The following is a 13,731-nucleotide window of genomic DNA, read 5'->3' as shown; positions in this document are numbered from 1 at the left end:
CGCAAATGGTCCTCAATAGTTTTTTCAGGCCCATTCAATAATTTGAATTTTTGGTTAATTCAAACATCTGCTGCCTCGAAGGCAAAACTGACCAGAGTTTACAGTAACAGATCTAGCACAATGCAATGCTGCACAAATATCATTCTTTCCAGCACAACAAATGCCCCGAGGGGCCACATACTTGTCCATTCCGTCGTTGACTGTCCGTTTGAGCACAGATTTTTTGGTCTCCTTAGCTGGTGTTGCTGGATTAGCTGCAGGTGGCGGCAGCGGAGGCTCCTTGGCTGCCTGCTGCTGCTGTTGTTGCTGCTGCTGTGACTGACTCTCACCGCTCGGTGAAACTGAGCTCTCCTCCTTGGTTGCAGAAGCGTCCTCTTCCTTGCCGACATGGCTGCCCTCTTCGACTGGGGTCATTGGGGGCGGCCGCGATGGCTGAGGGTGTGGTAGTGGCTGACTAGCGTTGTCACTGAGATCTGTAAGGCAGGATGGCTCGGACGGCGAAGACGACAGGGACGCGCTGCCACCACTCTTGCGTTGGTGCAGCTGGCCCGGGGCACGCCCCAGCTGGGCTGGTGTTGGGGCAAGGACAAACCTCTGCTGCTGCTGCTGCTGCTGCTGGGGGCTTGCCTCCCGTGAAGGTCCTTCCACTACGGAGACGGACGAGGAATATGTCTGTTCTAGCGGCATGCCCAGGGGTAGCCGCCACTGCTGTTGTGGCTCCTCCAAGGTTGGTCGAAGGAGGCTGGCACTGGCCAGACCACCGTCACGCGGGCTGGCAACAGGCTGCGCATAAGTCAAGTTGGGATTTTATGTTCAGCGCACGGTGCACTAATAGCAACAAGTTTAGAAGTCTTACATAACTCTAATTAAAGCACATTTCTAAACTGTAACTTCAATGCTCAGAAACGACACATGTGCTATGACAATGTTGTAGCAAAGAGCTCTGGATTAATTTAAACCATCTGGAGCTCCCTAATGTGTGCTGAGATAGCACAGCGCATGGGTACGAGGATCTTGTCGCAAGGCTGAAACGTAGACGGGCTGCAAAGTTGCCATTTCTGAGCTTTGCCACCAGACTACGGTAAAGGCAGCTGTCGACTGAACGTTTGCCTGATGTGTCCGCTGCACACTGCTTTTACTGCCGGTCATTTATTTTTTTTGAGAGGTACTATCTCCATTTCAACGCCAACGTGCGTTCCCCTCACTTTCGTACGCAGTGTTCTCCCAGCATGCCGAAACTGCGAGCACATCACAGCCTGTTTGCAGTTTGTGTGATAAAGCCTCCTACCAAGCCTTCACCTTACTTCTGGCATTTTGTGTTACGAGGCCACAAGGGCAGTTACAACTCTTCCTATAGGAAATTCGGTCATTTCTTCCAGTTCCTTGAAGCCGAAAAGAATAAGGCTTAGCTTATATTATTTTAACTTAATAGTCTTGTCAATTTATAAATTTTGTTTGATCAGTCATTTTGCATGTCCAAATTCACAGCTGTAAGCTGGTACGCTATTTATTAAAGTGGTAAACATTTCTGTGCATGCAATGTCGCCGAGGCAGTCTAGTTTTGCTCGATTTTGGTCGCAAACACCATGCGCAATATTGACCCCACATTTGAGTATTGGATACAAAGATGGGTGGGGGGGGTTAAATAATGTACATTTCAGATGCTTGCCCTAAGACAAAGTAAACGGAAGTAGTCAGCTGTACACCTCAGCACTCTCCCTCCCTCTTCTCTCTGGCAAGCTGCATAGAGGAAGACTGCAAACCATTCTCACCATTCTCTCGCTAATCTCCAGAAGCCTTTTGGCCTTGCCAGCCTTCAGTGCCCTTTCGGGGGACAGTCCCCTGTTAAGGGACTTGGGCTCTGTGAGAAAAAAGAAAGAAAAACCATCATAGCAAAACAAGCATGATAAAAAAGTGAAAATGAAAATAAAAAGTATATGCCAATGAAATTCCTGACCAATATTAAACTCCTTGCAAATGGCCTCTTTTTTAACAGCGTCCTGTGATCACTCCTCATTGTGAAAGCGAGCCAGCTGCAAAGTGGCTTGAAAAATGCCTGTGGCCTCACCTACTGGTAAGGGGATTAGACATCTCACGATGGGCACAACAGCTCCAAAAACATTGTATGCTGCGGCTTAAGTGCGAAGGAGATTAGACATAGTGATAGAATAGAGCAATGAACAATCAGCCTGCTGCAGAACGCGGCGTGTAGCTGCAAGAACTGCATCACTAGCATGGCTACAAAGCATCTATCGTTGGTTCTAGATTCCAGACAAGCTTATATCTATAGCCATTTTTATGCATAAAGTCATCAATATACCAAACTATTTCATGATTCCTTGGAAGTTCAATATATCCCAATTTGACCACATATCCCAAGTCTTTCCTTTAGGCTGCATAGCATGCCAAGACTGATTTGTTGCGAACAAATACTGCTTTGCATTGATAGGTATGCATCAAATCCATCACAGAAAATACCACGAACAGGTGGTGAAAGCAAAAAAATAAAAATAAAGGCCGACAAAAAGTTTTTTTAATAACGCAGTGCCCTGATGTGGAATCTTCTGTCAACCATAGTGACAATGGGAAGGGCAAGCCCATTTGTAGCGCTAGAAAACAATGTAAAACTGTACCTGTAAGCTGTATAATTGCATATGAAACTCTCAAACAAATATTTTTTTGTTAACCATTAAATTTCAGCACGGTAAATAAAAAAGAGAGAGAGATGTAACAAATTTTTAACTTTTGACATGGAACACATCCTCGCAATGAATTCAAATAAGCCGTCGAAATGAAATGTGGGCCGCTCTTTGCTAAATCGAAACACCGGGTGTGACTTTAACACAGTAGAACACCACATGACTGATCACACGATCATGAAATAATAACATGTTCTACTGAGCGAGACAATAACAGCCTTACAATGAAGGCACATGAGCAATGCATTTACTTACCAGACTCGGACAAGTTTTCGGTCGAGGGAACCCTGGCTTCTGCACCAGGCGTAGCAGGAGATGCCACAAGGGCTTTAGACACACGATGTGTCGACCGTGGACTCGAGTCTAGCTTGGATTCAGTGGGCGTCAGGTTGCCAGATTTCACAGACAAGACCCCTGCAGCATCGTTAATGAAAACGGTGCAATGAGTGGATGGACGAGCGTAGCACTATGATGAGGCTTTCAATGTCTCACATTTGTGAGGTAAACATCTGAGAAACATATATAGAGGTCCCAATACAGTCAAACCCACTTGAAACAATACTGAAGTGCAAAGAAAAAATAATTGTAATAGTTGTTACAACCATGTCATGCAAAAAAAAAAGACAAACTTTAGAGCATTTGATGACAGAAAAGCAGCTTTCCCTGCTGAATTCTTTTTGCAGGAAAATCCGCATCAGTCAGCTTTGACTGGATCACAGTATATTTCGTTCACTTGTCACTCCAGGGCGTCCAACTGCTGAGCATACCTGGGTGAGGAATCCCTGGCAACAATTGTCATCCTGTACGCAGCCTGCTCTTCAGAAGATATGCTTGCCAAGAAATCCAACGAGTTTGCAGGACGAAGGGAAAGGTGAGGGCAGGAAGTAAATTAAACAATCGTGCTTGCAACGTGCACGTGCATCTCACTGACCAACAGACAGTACATATGGCACACGTAGCCTATGCAGCGATGCACTGATGTTTGGCACTCAAGCATATTCCTCCTACCTCCTTCTCCTCTGCCTTTACACAGCAGAGTCTGGAAGCCTCCATCTTTTCTCCTTCCCTGGTGGCGTTTTCAATTTTGTTGTGCCAGCTCCACACGTGCGCTTTCACATTGTAAGCATAGTTTAGGCTGGTGTAGCTGTAGCACTTCCGTTAATTTAAAGGTTGGCTTTCCCCGTCCAAACTTAATAATGAACTAGGAGAGCACTGTTATAAATGGTGTATTTTACCACAGAAAACACGATAAAGATGATGGTGTCACAGAAGTCCACTGTCACATATTGTGCATCGTTCTAGCCAGGATGACTACAAATGGGTACAACTGCAGCGGGCTTGTGCAAATAGGGGTTTAATTGAAAGCAAATTTGTGCCAAATTCAATCATCGACCAATTTTTTGGACATAGGGGAACATTAAAAATGCTCTGAGTAAATGAATAGTAAAGAAAAAAAATAACTAAAAAAGAAAAAGCCCTGCTGGGTGAAAGTGATTAGAAATACAAAACTTAATTTCTGGCATTCTGTTTGCAAGTGATAAGATAAGACGGTGATGAAGATTGAGAGAGGAAACACATGGAAAGAAGTGAGCAGCAAACTGCTTTCATTGTGGCTGAAGATTGTAGCATTGGCAATGTGCGGGCCGTGCACCACCACAAAATGCTCCCTGCAGATACAAAGCAACTAGCGATCCCGAATTGAACAATGTATGGGCAGAACATAGTGCTTGAGGTTGCGGCTCGCATGTTCATATCACCTGCACTGGAGTGGAAGAGTCTTCGGAGCATCCGAAATTCTGCACATTCTATGCAATGCACTCCGGGCGAGGAATTTCAAGCAATCATATCATACTGAAATTCATATCCACTGTTTTTGCATCATTGAGATCCTAGTGTATTCTAATGTGAATAATTTGTTAATTCAAACAGTAGATATTCAAGAGCCGACATAGAAAGCTCAAAAGAGATTACTTAAGATGCAATAAATCTTTCCCATTTTTCTGCCTCGATTAAAGGCTAGTATCCGTACCTTACTTTTCGACTCCTGACCAGCACAATGAGAGCACGACATTATGGTGCAGAATCGCCCCTCTTATGCTGCCAGAAGAGGGTGCCGCCACTCACCCGTGAAAAAGGGTGAGATGCGCGACCGAGCCGGCGAAGAGGCAAGGGGCGAGCTGGTTGGGGGGGTGCCGCCAGAAGATGCCAGAGATTTGAAGCCAAGTGGTGTGTTCATAGAGGGAGGAGTTAGCATGGCCAACGGGGAGCCTCGACCATCTGCAAGCGGGAGCCCAGTGAGAGCGTGCACGCAATGGTAAGGAGTCTCACCATTGTGCAGTGCTGCCAATTTTCAATAGTTAATAGTGGTCACCTCGTCAAGCGATTTGAGACAGCTAGAGCTGCCTGCAATTGACAAACGCTATACAGCTGACCAGTATTCGCACGTGAATAGTAACCGGAGAATGTCGTTAGAAGGTTAGAAGAAGCACCACATGCAGGGCCAGCATGGAGCTCGATATATCAAAAGGCTGGCGAAATCCTGGCTTAATATACCGCATGCCTTTCCCAGGATTTCCAAGGGGATAATATGTGCGTTCAACAAAGCCAATTATTGCGATATCTGGGCTCGAATGTACTCAACAATTATTACCCGTATATAATTGACAAGCGCCTTTCTCCCACTGTCTAAGAAGCTTTTTTGGACATCAAATGTCACAAACACGTTTTCTACTTTAGTGCAGAAAGAGCAAAAAAACAGTTCTTTCTTGCAAACTGACTGTTCTCTGTTTTGGAACTACCTGCACATGTCACGAGAACATCAAAAGAGCCGAAGTTAGAAGTTAGCTGAAGCAAACTATGCGCGTTTAGTTGCGAAAAGAACTGATTAATATTAATGAACATTTCTTTTTCTAGACTGCGAGACATATTTACAACTAAAAGCAGTACTGCTTATTACAGACCCATGCAAGGAGGCCCAATTAGGTCAGGTGCACAGCAAAACATAGAAAAACTAATTGGCAGCTCCTGGCAATTCAGCCGTGACATGTGGTCACGTGACGTCGCACAAACCCCTAACACAGACACAAGCATGTCACACAAATGCTGCTGCTGCATGAGCCTGGAGGCTTCGGCTGTCACAGGACGGCTAAACGGCTGCGTGGATGCTTTAGTGAAAGCATTCTAGCCCATTTAGTGTTCCCTTTCCACGAAAATTTTGAAATATGCTTTCACAAGAAAATTTTTCTTGTCCCTCCGCTAATCAAAGATACCGCACGTGTTTGACAATGTAAATTATAACTGTCAACTTGCCATTACACGTAAATAAGAATGTACTATAAAACTGCTCAAACTGCTGAATACAACTAAGAACAAGTGTTTCAGCTTCTTCCCGGCAATGTGCACCAGCTCCTTTTAACGTTCAGATCTTGTTTAGATGAGACACCCTTAATGCTGCACATTGGTATTCTGTAGGTCAACAGATCCGGCTGCTTTCCCAAGAGTTCAGTAATGAGCCATTAAATGTGCCGCCGCACTGTTATTCAAAACAACACAGTGAATATATTAGTGCCAAGAAGGTTTCTGCAACAGAGAGCTAAATGTAAGGGTTTACCTTTGCTGGGGATCACACACCGGATTTTTGGAGGATTTGGAGACGCAGATGGTGAAATGGTGCACCTGAAGGGAAAAAAAAAAGAAAAAGAAATGTTAGTTACATTTGGTGGCTCGCCTCCTTGTGACTTTGATTTCCTGTTACTGTCAAATAAGGTGATGGTCTAGTTACTAATAGGGTTTGACATCCAAAACCAACTATGGTTATATTGGACACCATAGCGAAGAACTTTGGAGATTTCAACCAATATTCCGGCTGACCCCTTAGCGCTGGTTTGTATAAGGCACCTGGCAAATGTATGCATTAGTTTCTCCCAGATGGCTGCTGCATCATCAGTGTTTTCGCTACTACGCCAAGAGGCACCTAAGTTTTAATCTTAAGGCCGCCGTGCTGTGACATCCCATTCACCTGCAGTACTGCCGGTATGTTCTTACAGAAGAGGACATAAAAGCTGCTGCGGAGCGTAACTGCAGTTATGTACTTTGAGCAGTCACTCCAAGGCGATATATATTGCTGAAACAGGCCCGGTGTTGTGAAGTAGCTTTTCTCTGTTTTCACTTTCACGAGTTTCAATGACTCTTCATCATCGATCCTTGAAAGCGAGTAAACATCGTTATGGTCCCGGCAAACTCACGCAGTGTTATTTCTACGATTGTTAAATTTTCAATTGAAGGTCATTAGGAACCTGAAGAATGATTTAAGTATCCGCGTACAACCTAACTTTGATCAAGCAGGATATTTAAGTATGGTATATATGGTACATGGAGTTTAATGTCCCAAAGTGGATTCGGCTATGAGGTGCAAAATAAGCGGTATAAGTTGACGCAAATTTGAATAAAAATGTTCCAAGTATATTAAAAAAAAATCAGCAGATCGCTTAAATTTTGCTGCAAGCGATCATGGAGAATGTTGCATTGGCTCTCATGCACCTCTCCTATAGAGTGAAGAGAACAAAATGAGAGCATTCTTAAAAGCCTTCATGTATATATTAACCTGCGAATGTCCTTGGCGCGCCTATACATTGAAACATACATGAAACTTTTTTTTTATCGACCAGGATAAAACAAGTTGGCAGTGCACTATAGGCGAATGTTACAAAGAACTGTACGATGAAATTGTGTCAAGTTGCAGGCGCAGTGAGCTAGAAATATGATTTCTGGTTCCCTATAGTTGCCGGTAATAATTGTTTTAGAGTAAAGATGCTTGGAGCAGCGGAAAGTCCTTTAAAGTGTCGTCATATGAAAAACACTTCATTCATATCATTGTCCTCCTTTCATGCGCTAGCAATAGGCCCGGGAGCTGAACAGTATTGACTATTTGTTTTTCTTATACATTGCGCTTTCTCGTTTTCATTTAACTTAACCAGTCCCTACAGCTGCCCACCGTAGCTGCACGCTGTTTAGGCCACGACGAAGGAAGCCAATGCAGCTCTTCGCCGGGTATTTCCAACAGTAATCGGCTCCAAAAGTGCTAACTACTCTCCAGGCATAAACCAAACCATTTCTACGCACAAACGAAGCTTACGCTTCATAATATACGCACGGACTGGTTTCGAAGGCGGCTTTTCTTGGCAGTGTAGGCACGCTGCGTTTCTGCCTACACCCTATGTCGCTGCCGATCGCAGCGCCACCTTTGTTTAAACATGATGCTTGTCTATAAGCGGTGCAAGGGGTGTATAATATCCAGGTAACCAAGTATTCTATATATTTTATGCTCGGCTCACCTTTTCCCATTTTCCAATTTTTCAGCGCAGTCATAGGTTTCCTGACCAAGTTAAAGCCTGAACTTTTGCCACCTTGTTGAAGTCCGAACAAGTCCTTAACCTCCAGGTTTTAACCCCACTAAATCAGAGTAACACCCAGCACCTGTGTTGAAGAGTTTTTCCTGCCCTAAGAAACAAAACAGTTGTAAGGCTGCCTCCCTCTTGCCAGTCAGCAACCAAAGCAGGGACAGAACAGTACATTCGGGTGTTCGTCAGTGAGGTCGCCAGGTCACTACGGGGGCACCACGTCAAATTAATCTCAAATTGCAAGAAAACCAAGCACTATGTGATGCTAGATCGCAACAACTATGTACTTTTATGAAAGCACAACACATGAGGTAAAGCTAAATTTGCGCAGCTATTTCATATGCGTTACGATTTCTGTGGAATCTTTGTGGATTCGTTATTACGCGTTTGCAGAATTTCAAAATTCAAAACGCACTAAAGTTGGCAGGCCACTTGTGGGTCGTACCACCGTTCCCAGACATTAGATATCACAGCCGAACCAAGATGGAAAGGCCCCAGCAGTTGGCGAAAATGCGAGGCAATGTCCCCCACCTTTCAGGAAAGATGAGGCACTGGGCGCTGCCTGGAGAAGGCAGCATCCGAGGTGACGATGAAGAGATAGGCGACTCGGCCGGAGTGAGCTGAATCTGAGGAGCCTGAAGTGTGCTGGATGCATCGACTATGACGCTCTGCAGCGATGGGCTGTGTGGTGATGAAACCCTGGACGTCGTTTACCACAGAAGAAGAAGGAAAAGGGAACAGAGAAAAACAAAATTGTATAGAGATGCCAGCCTAATATCTCCAGGTAGCTGTCAGAAGACAAGACAGAGGCGTTCTCAGCATACCATACGTACTCGCATACTGAATGCACCCCTCTTTCAGTAAGCCAAAAGCAAGAAATACATTAACGTACACACTGCATCCCCTAAAATTTTTGCCAATTTTTAGGGAATAAAAGCGCATCTGCAGGAAATGGTGCAGATTCTATACTCCTGTTTATAAACAAATTTACAGGCAAGGCGGCAATATCTTTGTAAACCAAGTACACGGGCTAGTATATACGCACCACAAAAAAAAAACTACTGTGCGACCTTCTGAGGCGAATGTGTTTATCGTATTTTGATCTAAAACAGTATTGGGTTACATTTTCTTTCACTTCAAAGTTCTTCACAGAGCAGTACATATGGCCACTTGCAAGCAGCTCCAAAGAAATTCTAATCTTCTGTTTTCCCCTTTGCAGCACAGCTTTTCGGCACAGGCAACACACAAAAATGCAGCACTGGCGTCGCCACTTAAGCAGAGGCACTTTGTAAAGGCTACTTCGTTTCCCTGCTCCAGCTGTGCCCTGCTCCAGCTGTGCCTTATGCCCTCATATAAGGTTCATGTTGCGGGCTGTATTGGCATATTAGCTATCGGCATGAGATAATCCTCCGACATTGATACTCCTACTTCCACAATCCCTACACACCTCCTAGAGACACCAGTTCATACACTCTCATGCGGCTGCCTTCTACGGGCACCGAGTGTCGCCGCCAACCAAAAGCTGGTTTGCTGTTCTGGAATTAGCATGCACCTACTTGTGCTTGACTAGCAGTGCTGATCTGCAATCTCCGATAGAAAGGAAGCACAATGTAAAGGAAAAAAAAACAGAGAGACAATCATGCGTTTTAAGCCTCTACCACTAGCAGCTAGCCAGCATAATTAAAAACTGAAGCCCGAAACGAAAACAAAAAGCCAGTACTATTTCCTAGCGGGGGTCACATGACCGCGTCGAGATAGCGCTGCCCCTGCAACCCCGCTTTGGCCTCCAGCTACATCTTATGCCCCTGCATTACCTTGCAGTGTGCACTGTAATTTCCGTGTACGCTATACACGCCGTGCTGCCATTAAGGGCCAGTGTGCTAATTCAAAGCCTCTCAAAGCTTCTTCAGAAAGCCAATGCAATGACCAAAGTTTGTGACGACTAGAGAGCCATTCTGAAAGTCGGAGAGGGAATTCCCAGAATTATGGAAGATGGCAAATTTGTGCCAAAGCAAAACAGGCCGTGAAAAGCGTGGCTTGTTGGGCTAGTTGGTTGAACATTATTTTTAAACAGCGCTAGAACATGGACAGATAGAAAGAGACAAACAAACATTGAACAGTGTTTGTCTCTTGCTATCTGTTCGTGTTTTAAAATAAGGCTGTGAAAGTAATCTCAGAGTCTGCATGGACGCCTTTCTGGAGCTCTACAGCAGAGGCTAGGCAGCAAAGGGTACGAGACGAGCCTTCGTCGTTGCGTGGAAAGTGGCCTACCACAGCAGAGGATCTGCACTCGCCAAAATGTAGAGAACCCTGAAGGGAACCTAAGAAGTATGAAATAAGTTCGCGAAACATGTGACTGGGGGGAAACGCAAGGCACAGAAAGGCATCGTGAAAGGAATCGCTTGGACGCTGTACTGCACGTTTTATCTGAGAGCGCAAAGCTAGCTCACGGCCTTATTTTTTTCTTGGCTGTAACGCGTGAGAACTCTTCTAGACGGCTTCAGTTACTCAAAGACAGCGGTGAAGGTAAAAATATGTATGCCTTATCTTTGAGCACAGCCGCTTCAGCGTGGATGTTTGCACAGTGCACGGCGGGCGTGGCATTTATGCGGCGAGCCTGACCAGTGTGACGCTGTGCTTTGAATTTATGGAAGCGTCTTCGCACAAAATCTGCCCGAAAGAAGTGATAGCCAGAACGCCGCATTCACTGTCGCGAAGCCAGCACGACTTTCCCTCCCTTGCATCCTCGAGAGTGAGAGACCCAACCCCCTCACCCTCTTTACTCTCACAATGAACGCATTCGAGAAACAGGAGCGCCACCTCCCGGCCCCGTAGCCGCCCCGAAGCTCTTCGTAGTGGGCTGTATATTTTTGACAAAGGCTGTATGTGTAACCACGTGCTTTTAAAGCTGATGTTATGCAGTGTCAACTTGTGTCAAAAGCGGATTAGGTCAGCTACTTGATGGTGACGTCAATGTACAGAGCTTTGAAGTTTCGGCAGAACATGGTTCCCTAAGTCAACACACAGAACATGATATGCAAGGACAGAGCAGAGGCACTCAGAATTTCAGAAAAAAAAAAAAAAAAAAGTCTGAAATGCAATGGAATCATTGTTTTGTACCGTGAAAGTTTGTTAATTCGAACCTCGATAATTCAAATTTTCAGATAATTCGAACTACACTACTTGGTCCGGCCAAGCTCCATAGAGATCTATGAACAAGAAAGCCCGTTAATTCAAACGCGAGTCGGTTCCCCTATGAATAATTCGAACTATGTGCCGCCACGTCTGAGCGGCTTAATTGCCGCACAGCACGTGGCCGAAAAAAAAAAGCAACTTAGCGAAAGACCTGCATAATTAGAAGCTGCGCACGCCCAAAACCAGAACAGAAGATGAAACCATGTGAAACCACAGCAAAATGGGTAAAGCCTAACTGGCGCTATGACCGGCACGGCGGCTGGCGGAGCTGGAGGGTAGGGGTTGGCGGCCGTGGCGGTGGCTGCCTCCTCTCTCTTCCACGCAACCTCTGAAACTCGCAACTAAATGCTCGTTAATTCGAACCCTGTTAATTCGGAAATACAGATAAGCACTGTCGGCGCGCTCCAAGCCACACCCATGAAAAGCTATGACGCTGGCACGCGCTACGGGTTACGCGGAAAAAACTTTTTTTTTTTTTTTACGAGTTGTCTATCTTTTTAGCCATCAGTCGTCAACGAAAGTATGCGGTCAGCCATGATTATGACACTGACTTTTAGAATCGTTCAGTTCAAAAGGCGTTTGCTGCTACTGCGCGTTCCAATGAATAAGTAAGCGGCGGCCGCCCCAATCGCCCATGACATGATAAGGCCAACATACTGAAAATGAAGCCTGCAGAGCCGGACAAGCGCTGGCACTCTGCCAAGTCACTTCCCCCTTGCTAGAGCTAAGGTTAAAAGGTAAACACACCATGATGTTATTGCTGCACAGCATCTTGGCGCACTGCCAAGAAACACGTTGTGGACCTTTCGAACAACCGACGCCTCCTTTTTTTTTTTGTTTTCAAATTCTTTGGCAAACATCGGAGGTGGGTGGGTTCATTATGCGAGCGAGTTGGTTACGTGAGTAAATACGGTAAATTTACCATAATGCAAATGGTTCTTGTCAGTTTTTTTGAGGCCATTCGATAATTTGATTTTTTTTCCGGGTACCGCAAAATTCGAATTAACGAGCTTTTACTAAGGACTAAAGAAAATTGGATGGACGACAAGACAATCAAAACCCAAAAAGAACCCACATTGGCTCATCCGAGATGCCGGGGTGTCGAAAAATGAGGCTGCACACTGCATGTCTGGATGCGACAAGGAATTTCCAACAAGGATCAAGCAAATGAACTTATGCACAATGCAGCAGCATTTAACGATGAATGGTGTCCAAGTTGTAGCTATGGAAAGGTTTCCAGCTGATTTAACGGCAACCGGCATCTTAGTTACTTTACTAATGTGAGGCTCCACGGAATTCACAACTTTTATTAATAGGCACAGCAATTACAGAAAGTGCTTGTCCAATACCTCTGCACCTCTGTGAAACTTCGATGCACCACCCATAGTAGTAATGCGGCCGGAGATGACTCAATTGAACTCTGTCTCCGTCGAAATAAGAAATATGGCACTCCAAGATGGTCACATTTGTTAGTGGAGTTTTTGCAGCCACTTACACAATCGGAGGGGATGCCAGCACCTTGCTGACTGCTGGTGAGTTGGGTGTCCCAAGCTGAATGCTGCCAGAAGGAAGAGCCATCTGCAGCACTCCTGCAACATGATTCAAGCAAAAAGCAATTCAACGACTTGAACATGACATGAGAACAAATTTTGTGACCACAAACACGCTACCACAAAGAAACGAAAGGCTCAGAGAGCACAGGCACAAGTAGCCAGATTAGTGTGTCTGGAAACTTGGTGCTGCACTGTGCTAGATGCAAAGATTGTCCACCACTTTTCCAAGAGACGGCAGTTCTTCTGAAATCCAGAGACAAGCTAACCAGGGAACTGTGGGAGGCTTACTGTATCGAATCCGGGAAAGGGACATGTGTAAGTGACCCTTTGGTTACGCTATCAAAAGAAGAAAAGGAATTCTCGGGAAAATAAAAAAAGAGATATAAATGGTTTTTTTGTGACAGATGTATCACGTTCACCCATGATACGATAGCTACTTTGCCGACTGGTTGGTTTTTGTGATGTTTTTATGTGTAAAGCTTCATATGTGTGTTCTCCGCAATAAAATTTCAGTTGATAGTTTGCGCTCCTGTGTCTTGTATCGTTTTCTGCGCATGTTTTTCATAAGTGCAACAATGTTTAAACATACCACAAAGAGGCTTCAAGGAGCTCTCCCCTCCACTTATGGCCTAAATCATGCGGCATTTAATTAGTACTAGAGAAAGCCACTTCCCGTTGCTGGTGACCAATTTGTCAGTTGCTCATGAAAACGAGATCGAGTCGATCCCTCAACGCAGAGCTCTAATAAACTTTTGGCTAGTGCTACTGTTTCTTGACTTATATATTTAGACTCAACCAGACAGATATCCACCAATGATGTTCTCGATCGTGTCCTCTTATAGACCTCTACAAAGAAAGCTCCCTAGATGATGCCATATTAGAGAC

The 13,731-nt window shown here is 45.0% G+C and overlaps 1 protein-coding gene across 6 annotated transcripts in view; it reads right to left on the bottom strand.

Moving 5' to 3' along the window:
• The window catches only part of cic (Putative transcription factor capicua), an 87,564-nt gene that overhangs the window by 19,121 nt on the left and 54,712 nt on the right, over positions 1-13,731 (bottom strand). For 5 of the 6 annotated variants that reach the window (XM_084606665.1, XM_084606666.1, XM_084606664.1 and 2 more), the window contains 7 exons: positions 12,789-12,882; positions 8,630-8,797; positions 6,310-6,374; positions 4,824-4,976; positions 2,955-3,113; positions 1,773-1,861; positions 182-783 (listed from right to left, as the gene is read on the bottom strand). In XM_084606665.1, coding sequence (XP_084462791.1) covers positions 182-783; positions 1,773-1,861; positions 2,955-3,113; positions 4,824-4,976; positions 6,310-6,374; positions 8,630-8,797; positions 12,789-12,882 — 1,330 coding nt within the window. The remainder of the gene's footprint in view (positions 1-181; positions 784-1,772; positions 1,862-2,954; positions 3,114-4,823; positions 4,977-6,309; positions 6,375-8,629; positions 8,798-12,788; positions 12,883-13,731) is intronic. The other variant, XM_084606669.1, reaches the window with a different exon arrangement.

Source organism: Amblyomma maculatum, chromosome 6 (genome assembly GCF_055883805.1).
Source record: "Amblyomma maculatum isolate TAMU_Amacu chromosome 6, ASM5588380v1, whole genome shotgun sequence".
In the NCBI taxonomy this organism is placed as follows: Eukaryota; Metazoa; Arthropoda; class Arachnida; order Ixodida; family Ixodidae; genus Amblyomma; species Amblyomma maculatum.
Note: the sequence above shows the minus strand (reverse complement) of the source record. Positions and strands in the feature narration are given on the sequence as shown.